Consider the following 10,537-nt stretch of genomic DNA (forward strand, 5'->3'; position numbering starts at 1 on the left):
AGCTCGGAGGCTAGACGGTTTATGCACAGATGCAGATGATTTAATTTGAATGCTTGGTTTATTTATATTTTGCGGATAGAAACTCCACTGGGGATTATGAGATAGATTTTCAATAAGATGATAAGAAAGACTCTCAGAGGAGTTTGACTAAAGCTCTACTGAAGCTCTCCTTATCTTCATTTAATGAAAATAACTATCTCAATTATCAGAGTTCACTTGATATCTTTTATGACCTGAACAGGTTATAAAAGATGCCCCTAGTACGAATTTACTTCCATGACAAATTCATAGGAGAGCAAACACAGGGAAAATGGTAAAAAGGGGTTTCATTTCCTGAATTTTTGAAGTTACAAATCTGTTTATATATAACAGACTGAATCTGATAATTTTCTTCTCTCTTTGTCAGCTGCCAATACTTTGAATGGTCTGAGTACCATCCTTCTGAACTCTGTTCTGCTCTGTATCACTTTCGAGGATCCACAACTTCATCATTTTTCCATCACTCCAGCCTTGGAGAGACATTGACCACACAAGACTCCCCACACAAGACTTTGGAGTTTAACCTTGACTTTGACAAGGACTGAACTGTGGCTAACAATAAAGGAGGACTTCGACCATGACTTGGATTCTAAGAGAAACTGAATCTGCTTTTCAGCCTGATAAGTATTTTAAAATGGTACAGTCTACCACTTTTTAGAATCTTTCAAAAACCGTATTTAAAGGTGTTTCATTCCTCTTTTCAGGTTTTCCGTCATGGTTATTATCCCTTTGGTTTGCTTAGTCTTAACTCCTTAGCTTATAGAGTGTCAGAAGAATCTCTACTGGCGCTTACTCAGACTTCAGAGTAATGTCTCAGAAGAAATGAACGTCTTGCTGGCATTCAGAGGTTTTGTCCTTTTGAAGTCACTGCCATGACCAAATCGCCTTTTCAGGCTTTTGATTTGGCGGACCGCATGCCTTATTTTGCCTGGACTGTCTGCCCTTGCAGATTTTTCATCCAGCAGGCTCTACACCTTGATTTTTGCCTAAGCCGCCCTTTCGAGTTTTCAACTTAGCAGGTGAATGACCCTAATTTTTGCCTAGACCGCCCTTTCGGGTTTTCAGTCTAGCGGGTCTAAGACTCCATCATTTTTTTTTTCTTTCTGTTTCTCTACAAACCCGGACCTAAAATACACCAGAAGGACTTTTAGGTAGGCTTAGGTTCAAACAGGTTACATATTGGTGAGTTTTCATGTATTTGACCGAATCTGGCCCTCCAGACTGCCTACGTATCCCCAAAGAGAATAGGAATCAGGTCTGCGTAGTTCGCCCATTTTTGGGGTTTCAAGGATTGTTTGTTTTGTTCTTTCTTTCATATTTTTAAGGATTTGAAAGATTTGAAGGATTTGGAGCTTACGAAGGATTTGACCGAACCCGAGTTGATCAGGCTGCCTACATACCCTGTAGAGAGGGATCAGGTCATGACGTAGTTCAGGTTAAATATCTTTTATGACGTAAGTCATAAAAGATGCCCCTGGTTTGAATTTATCAAAGAAATAATGTTTTCTCTCTTTTTAGGTTCAAAGGGTTTGTAAATGGTTTTTGACTCTGAGGTTGTGGGTTTTTAAGCTCTGATCGATCAAGGACGGCCTCCTGGTGTATTTAAGCATAGTACTTCTTTAGTTGGTCCAGGTTTGTAGGTTCTGTTAATTTTTCTCCATTTTCATTGAGGAGTCTTACGGCTTTTCCAGGCAGAACTTCATCAACAATGTAAGGACCAGACCAGTTTGGCCTGAATTTTCCTCTGGGATCGAACACCGGTGCTCGATAAGATTTCAAGACGAGATCTCCTGGTTTCAGGTCTCGAACCTTGACTTTCTTATTGAATGCCCTTTCGATTCTTCTCTGATACCCTTGGATGTGGTATAAGGCTCTGAGCCTCTTTTCATCAATCATCTGCAATTCATTATGTCTGGCTTTGGCCCACTCAGATTCTGGCAGATTTGCTTCCATCATAACCCTTAGAGATGGGATTCTCAACTCAACAGGGAGGACAGCTTTCATTCCGTAAACTAGAGAGTACGGAGTTACACCTGTAGAGGATCTGATCGACGTCCTGTAAGCCCACAAAGCATACGGGAGTTTATTCGACCAATCCTTATAAGTTTCTGTCATTTTGCTAATAATAACCTTGATGTTCTTATTAGCTGCCTCTACAGCACCATTTGTCTGCGGTCTGTAAGGAGATGACTTGTGATGCTTGATTTAAAATTCTTCGCACAGGTGCACTACCTCTTTCTTGAAGTGAGATCCATTATCAGAAATCAACTCATGAGGTATTCCATATCTGCAAATGATGTTTGCACGGATGAACTTCGCAACTGTATTGGAAGTTATGGAAGCATATGAAGCAGCTTCTATCCACTTCGTGAAATAATCAATGGCCACCAAGATGTACTCGTGTCCACTTGACGATTTGGGATAGACTTTGCCAATGATATCAATTCCCCATACTGAGAATGGCCATGGTGAGGTCATAGAATGCAGCTCTGACGGAGGCACATGAATAAGATTCGCATAGACTTGGCATTTATGACATTTCTTCACAAATGCGAAACAATCTGTTTCCATTGAGGGCCAATAGAAACCGAGTCTAAGGATCTTCCTTGATAGCATTTTACCATTCATGTGAGGACCACAAACACCTTCATGTGTTTGTTCTATGAGCTCTGCAGCCTGATCTTCATCAACACACAGAAGCTGTATCCCATCAAACGACCTTCTGTACAACTCTTCACCACAGATGATGAAGTTGGCAGCGAACCTCTGAAGAGTTTTCCTCTCTTTGCTGGAAGCTTCAGGCGGATGCCCCTTGCCTGAAATGAAATTTCTGATATCTGTATACCATGGTTTACCATCTGGACACCTGGCAGATATTTCAATGGCATTCACATGTGCTGGAGCCCATTGCAACCTTACAGCTAAAGGTTGAACCTCCATCGTCGTGGAAATGTCTAGCATTGATGCCAGAGTAGCTAAAGCATCAGCAAAATGATTCCTTGTTCTCGACAGATGAGTAAAGGTGACATTTCTGAACTTCTCGACCAGAGATGCAAGATAAGTGTGATATGAGATCAACATTGCCTCTTTCGTTTTCCATTCCCCATTTATTTGACAAATGATTAGGATTGAATCTCCGAATACGTCGATGTCTTGGATTCGCAAAGCCAAAGCTGCTTCAAGTCCTGCGATGCATGCTTCATATTCTGCCATGTTATTTGTACATTCGAATTGTAACTTGATGGATATCGGGATGTATTCTTTCTTGGGAGATACAAGCACTGCTCCTATTCCTTGTCCTCGATTGTTAACGGCTCCATCAAAGTACATTGTCCATCTGGTACTTGGAATTTCTTCTTCAAGTTCCATGATCTCTTCATCAGGAAACTCAGCCTTCAGAAAAGCATTCTCCTCAACAGGAGCATCAGCTAGCTGCTCAGCAATAACCCGTCCTTTGACAGATTTCTGAGTGACGTATGTGATGTCAAACTCAGATAACAATAGCAACCACCTTGCAGTTCTTCCTGTAAGGGCGGGCTTCTCGAATAAGTACTTCAACGGATCCATCCGTGAAAGCAGAAATACCTTATTCGATAAGAGATAATGTCTAAGCCTTTGAGTCGCCCATACTAATGCTAGACAAGTCTTTTCCAAGATAGTGTACTTTATCTCGTATTCTAGCATTTTCTTGCTGATGTAGTAGATGGGCTTTTCCTTCTTAGATCCTGCATCCTGCTGAGCAAGCATACAACCCATTGCCGTATCCGTGATGGACAAATACATCAACAACGGTTGACCAGGAATGACTGGGGATAAGACAGGAGGCAAAGACAAATATTGCTTGACTTTTTCAAATGCTTCCTGACATTCTTCATTCCATTTCTTAGAGGAATTCTTTTTCAATAACTTGAAGATGGGTTCACACGTCATAGTTAAATGAGATATGAATCTCCTCAAGTATTGCACTTTGCCAAGGAATCCACGAATCTGCTTTTCTGTCTTTGGTGGTTGCATTTCTTGGATAGCCTTGATCTTCTGAGGGTCCACCTCGATTCCTCTTTCACTGACCATGAATCCAAGCAACTTCCCTGACGTGACCCCAAATACATATTTATTTGGGTTCAAGCGAAGTTGAAACTTTCGGATTCGCTCAAAGAACTTTCTCAAAGCGACTGTATGCTCTGGCCGAGTCCTGCCTTTGACAATCATGTCATCTACATAGACCTCGACCTCCTTATGAATCATGTCATGAAGAAGAGTAGTCGCAGCCCTCTGATAGGTGGCACCGGCATTCTTGAGTCCAAACGGCATAACTCTGTAGCAATATGTCCCCCACTGAGTAATAAATGCCGTCTTCATCATATCCTCAGGCGCCATCTTGATCTGATTGTAGCCTGAAAACCCATCCATGAAGGATAACAGAGCATGTCCAGCAGTGTTGTCTACCAGGATATCGATGTTCGGAAGAGGAAAATCATCCTTTGGGCTCGCCTTATTCAGATCTCTGAAATCAACACACATCCTGACTTTTCCATCTTTCTTGGGCACAGGAACTATATTTGCAAGCCATTCGGGATATTCCACTACTTCAATGAATTTTACTTCGAGTAGTTTCTTCAACTCATCATGAACCTTTAACTCCCATTATGTCTTGAGTTTTCGGAGTTTTTGCTTCTTAGGCTTGATGCCAGGGATTAGAGGTAATCTGTGTTGGATAATGTCTTCGCTCAATCCCGGCATGTCATCGTAAGACCAAGCAAAGACCTCCTTAAACTCTTTTAGCAAGGTGATTAATTCTTCGCGCTCCTCAGGAGATAAAGTTTTGCCAATCCGAATCTCCCGAATTAAAGTTTCATCACCTATATTTACAGTTTCAATTTCTTCTTCGAGTGGTTTTGCTCGGCGAATCTCCTCTTGTTGAATCATGTATTTGATTTCAAGAGGAGTTTCGTCGCCTTCCTCGTTTGAGGGGGAGTCTTGATTATTATTATTATTAGTTATTTGACCAGGCTTTGAAGCAGAATCAGAAACAGAATTAGAAATAAAGACAGGATCGTACACAAATGAGTCTTTTATTTCTTTTGCAGAATTGATGATTACATCGAATGATTCACCCACAGCGGGCGTTACAGACTCAGAATTCAAATGAAATGACATGTCGACATCAGTATCAATATAGACAGGACTATGTACAAATGAAGAATCAGCGAAAACATCCTCTGACTGAGACTCGACAGGGACTGACTCTTCACCATCTCCGAGAACCACTCCAACCCCTATGGTATCTGCATCAAAAGAAAAGTTAGAAATGACAGACTTTGGGTTGAACTCAGAAACTGACACATATTTTGAAATGACTGGCTCTTTTGAAAGGACTGGGCTATACTGGAGGACTACTTGGGGTATAACCTGTGCGGTCCAATTGTCTAAAGGTCTAGTAGCTGGAGTAATGCAATCTTTGGGGTTCACGAAAGGCACATCTCCTCCAATCATAGCAATGATTGGGGCCTCAACCTGATACAGGGAGTCTAGGAGATGCGGCTCAATATTTTCCGCCCAATATGTAGCTGGTTTTTCTGCTATCGCTGTCAAGGCAATCTGCTCACTGTAGAAATCTTCTGATAACTCATCTGTGAAGAAGATCTCTAACCCTGGAAGCCTCTTTCCAGTCTTATCACACCAGGTCTCAGGAAAACCATAGAACGGACAGTCTGCCCCTTCTCTTCTGAATCGGCCGTTCATAATCATGCTGTACGGTCCTGTCGGAAATTCTATACCCCGACGACGGCATTCAGCCCTCTTCAACATATACCTTCTCATTTCTTGAACCTCTTTTTGGGTTGGCTGATATCCTAAACCGAATACGCCATCTACTGCTTTCAACTCTGGCCACTCAGTTGGGCCCTGTAGATTTCTTCCCAGGCCAGCTCCTGGGACATAACCATATTTTCTCATTATCTTTACTACTTGAGTGTTTGTGCTTGAGAGAAACATTATTTCTTCATTCATTGCTTCCCCAAAGGAAATAGTAGAGATTTCTAATGAAAAGCCGGTTAAACTAACATCTCTTGATTTTTCAGTGCTCAGTTCAGATGTTATTTGTCCAACTTCCGGCTCAGGGTCTCCTCGGACTGTTATCACTTTGTTATTCCTAACAAATTTCAACTTCTGATGCAAAGTTGAAGGAATAACTCTGACATTGTGCAGCCAAGGTCGGCCCAGAAGAAGGAAGAAAGAAGTCTTTATATCGAGTACTTGGAATTCAACCTCAAAGGTTTCTCCCCCTATTTCGATATCGGTGGCCAGTATCCCGATCACGTCTCTTCTCGTACCATCGTATGCTAGTATGCCTTGCTCAGATGGTATGAAATTGTTGGGCCCAAATCCCAAAGTAACAGCGGTGCTCAGGGGACATACGTTTAGAGCAGACTCGTTGTCTACTAGCACTTCAGGTACCCTTTTCTTGTTGCAGATTATGGTAATCCTGAGAGGTCGAGTGTGATCTCTACCCTCCGGAGGCAAATCCTCATCAGTGAAGGATAAAGTCTTTGAGGCCCTTGCCATGGCAACTAGACTGACTAGTTCGTCAGGAGTAATCTCGACTGACACTTGAGATGCGTTAAGCTCTCGGAGTACAACTTGTCGGTGCTTTGGGGATGCCATCAACAAACCCCAAATTGAAACATTAGCTTGTGTTTTCTTCAATTGTTTCAACAAGTTGTCTTCTTCTTCTTCTACAGTCTGTCTTTGCCTCTGATTTTCTGATGCTCGGGCTATTTCAGCAGGATTCTCAGCTCTGAGTTCAACTGGCTTAAAGACCCGACCACCACGTGTGACATGACGGAGCTCGTCACACTGATCCTCTAGAAGCAACAAGTCTTCTTCCTCTAGTCTCAAAACATAGGGGACTTTTTCTTTCATCTCTTCTTCCTCCTCACTCTTGAGGACATAAGAACAAGAACACTCAGAGGATCCTGTTAATCCTTCATCTAGAGGGGACAGTATGTAAGGTTTCTTGTTTTCGATCGCTTCATCTTCATCATCCCATCTCAGAACATACGGTCTATCAGAAATAACCGCACAAATACGGGAGTGATCTAAGAGGATTTCTTCAGTGAAAATGGTATACACGTTCGGGGGAGGGACTGCATGTGTAGGTAATGGGTTTCGAGTGACGTTAGGTGCTTCAACGGCAAGATCCTTTGCTTCTATCATGTCTTGGATCTTGTGTCTTAAAGCCATGCATTTGTCAGTCAAATGCCCTGAATTCTGATGATAATCGCAGTACTGGTCCTTCCTCCAATACTTGGGCAAAGGGTTGGGAAGCTCTCTAGGTTCCAACAGAGTAATCTTTTTATCTCTCAGTAACTTCTTCAAAGCCACTGATAAGGAGTAAGGGAGGGGGTCAAACTGACGAAAGATCTTCTTTTCAATAGGCCTCCTGACCTCGGTCATCGTTCTGGATGGTGGTTGATCATAACCCGGTGGTCTGGCATAACTGGGAGGCCTGGTATAGTTAACATTGTGCACCTCCTTCGGTGCCACAATAGGTCTTTTTCCCTCTCTCACATCAGACAAAGGTCTTGATCTTAGTCCTTTGGACAAAGCATCTTCGATTTGAGTTCCGGTTTTGATTAGAAAATCAAAATCAATGAAGTACTGGATTGCCATGTGGTGATAGTATTGAGATGATAAGTTTTTCACAACAATCTTGATCTGCTCTGAGTCAGGCAAACGGTGAGTCATCTGCGCTGCCTTTCGCCTCCATCGGCGAATGAAGGAAGTGAAGGTCTCATTGTGACCTTGCTTCAATGCCTTCAGGTCTCTCTTAGTTACATCTATCCCTTGTTCCATGGAAAACTGCTCGACGAATCGATTTGCAACATCTTCCAAGGTTCTGATCTCTTCGGTTTTCAAGCTCAAAAACCATTTCTTTGCTGTTCCAGTAAGAGATCTAGGGAAAAGAAGAGCAATCTGCTCTGGAGTTAGCCCATGCTGTTGTAAGAGAGGAATAAGGGCTTTCAGATGACTCTTGGGACATCCTGTCCCATCATACTTATCATGATCCGGCATCTTGAAATTAGGAGGTAGCACGATTCCCGGTATTATCATAAACTCAGCCATATTTAATTTTTTCGGACCCTGCATTTTCATGTTCTCCATCTCCTGGGCCATCTTATCCAACCTATTGACTATCCCCTTGCCTTTATCCAGATGGGGGAGACAGTTCTCTTCTTCATACTGCTCGTCATCAGAATTGTCATAGACTGGCAACACAGGAGGTTGAGCCATCGTAGGAGGTGGGCGAGGCATGATTGGGGTTTGCTGAGGTGCAGGATTTTTGGAAGTAGATTCTCTGTCATTCTTTAATCGGGCTATTTCTTAATTAATGGTACTCAATTGCAACATTATAGCTTTCATCATCTCATTGGTGTCCATACCATTTTGCCCATTCTCTGCCATTGTTTCAGGGGTTGGTTGGACTGGCGAAAGTATTTCTTGAAAATTCAAGGAAGGTGATAGAGGAGAAGTAAAAGAAAAAGGTGACAAGGATTGTCGGCTCAGCCTGGAATCAGATGTCTGACGGGACCAGGTTGGTTTTGAAACAAGGATTTTCTTAGGAGCAATGGTTGCTCAATCAAGAATCCTGAAATGGAAGTATAATCACTAGATTAAAATTTTGATAATCGAGATAAACTATTTTGATCAAACAATGACAAAAGAAACAAAAACACACTTTCATTAATAAGATTCAAATTGTGATTACAACGGATGAAAAATATTAATCTCTAATCACAACTGGACAAACAGACTGACAATAATGGAAAATGCAGAAATCAGAATAACAAAACACGATATGGATCTTCAAGGCTCTTCAATCCGAGTTCTCCGGCTTACAGGCTCTTCCGATATTTCTCCATGTCGGAATTTGCGAGATAATCCTAACCTCCTTTCTATATTTTTGTTTCCCCAAGCAGCCACAATGGATCGGACGAGATCAGGAGTGAGATCCTCACAAAGAGGAGGGATTATGATTCCGGGAGGACATGAAATTCCCGTAATCTGATGGAGAATTCGCATGGGTGCATAAAAAGAAGATTTCTCGGTACCCATGAGGTAAACAAATGAATGCGGGTAAGTGCTGGTAAAAACATGGAAACATGAATGACTTACCCAGCGAAACTGGCTCTCCTCTACATGTTGTAACCAATTGTGCCATTCATCGATGGACTGAGGTTGATTGGCTATTGGTTTCCATGTATGGAAATTCTTCAAGATATACGGATTTTGGTTTTGTCGCTGAAGAATTTGAAATTTTTCACCAAGCCAAACATACAACAGCTTCACACACCCACATAAATTGTCTTTGATTTCTCTGGAAGCAATAAGATCTAATCCCAAGAAGGTCTCCGCTAACATGGTAGGGATGGGATTTCTCCCTTCGTTAATTTGGTCTACCACAGTTAACAAGGTTAACGGAGCAATACGAGGGTTTTTCCGAATGAAATATCGCGCAAAGACACTAAAAATCAAAGCATTGCGTCGACAACTTTGAAAACGAGAGTTAGTAGGATCGACGTTTTCGGAAAAAAGGGTAATGAGGTTTTGAACTTGCACACACGTATCCGTTAAGCATGGAAGAGCATCAACGATTTGATTTTTGAATAGCTTGCAAAAAATAGAATGAGAGGAATCTATATTCGAAGATCGTATCCAAAGTCCCTCTGTTGGGAGCTCTAATAAAGCACACTAATCCTCGAATATAGGACAAAGCTCGAAAGATCCGAATCGAAAAACATGAAGATTAGGATCCTAGAATCCAGCGGCTGCTTGGAGAAACTTCCAATTTATATCAGACACACTCAAATGATTGAAGGTACAGATGAACCGATCAGCCATACTCCTGTCCGAAGATTCTAACGGAAGAGCCCTAATAGTCTCGCTTATCCAGCCTTTCAACACATTATTCGCCATAATTTAACCTAAACACGAAGAATAGGATGGGATAATTAGGGAATGGAGAATAACTTGGAATAAACAAGGAATAAGGATAAACTTAGCAATTAATCACAATGAGGATACTATTGGCAACATCGAATGTTCCATTAATGATCAAAGATGATCAGAAACTCAGAGAAAAAACCACGGTCATAAAATGACAAAAGTAGATCATAGACCGGATCTAAATCTGAAAGGTGGACGACAAAAAATGCACGATCAAGAAGATCAATAATGATAGACTATGGTCATAGAGACAGCAGACAAGCTATCGACCATATCTAAGACAGGTCGAACAATAATTTGAGTAATACAACAAAAGAATGGATAAATGAGGTTTGACTTTGAAGGATAAAAACAGGTAATATTTATCATCATTGGGTCAAGGAATAAACCATAGCTATGAGTGTGACAAGTAAAAGCCACTAGCTAGGTTTAGATCTGAGAGATGAATATACACGACTGATTGATTCAAGCCAGGAATCTCTACTAGAAAGTA

General features: G+C 41.6%; 1 protein-coding gene across 1 annotated transcript; it reads right to left on the reverse strand.

Annotated features, from left to right (window-relative positions):
- Window positions 1-488: 488 nt before the first annotated feature.
- On the reverse strand, window positions 489-8,331 carry LOC143850584 (uncharacterized). The gene is made up of 3 exons (XM_077359814.1): window positions 6,778-8,331; window positions 5,140-6,687; window positions 489-656 (listed from the first exon to the last, which is right to left on the reverse strand). The coding sequence occupies exons 1-3, from the start codon at window positions 8,329-8,331 to the stop codon at window positions 489-491; spliced, it is 3,270 nt and encodes a 1,089-aa protein (XP_077215929.1).
- Window positions 8,332-10,537: the final 2,206 nt, after the last annotated feature.

The sequence above is a fragment of the Tasmannia lanceolata genome, unplaced genomic scaffold (genome assembly GCF_043159265.1).
Source record: "Tasmannia lanceolata isolate RefF3 unplaced genomic scaffold, GAP_Taslan_0.1 ptg000018l, whole genome shotgun sequence".
Classification (NCBI taxonomy): Eukaryota; Viridiplantae; Streptophyta; class Magnoliopsida; order Canellales; family Winteraceae; genus Tasmannia; species Tasmannia lanceolata.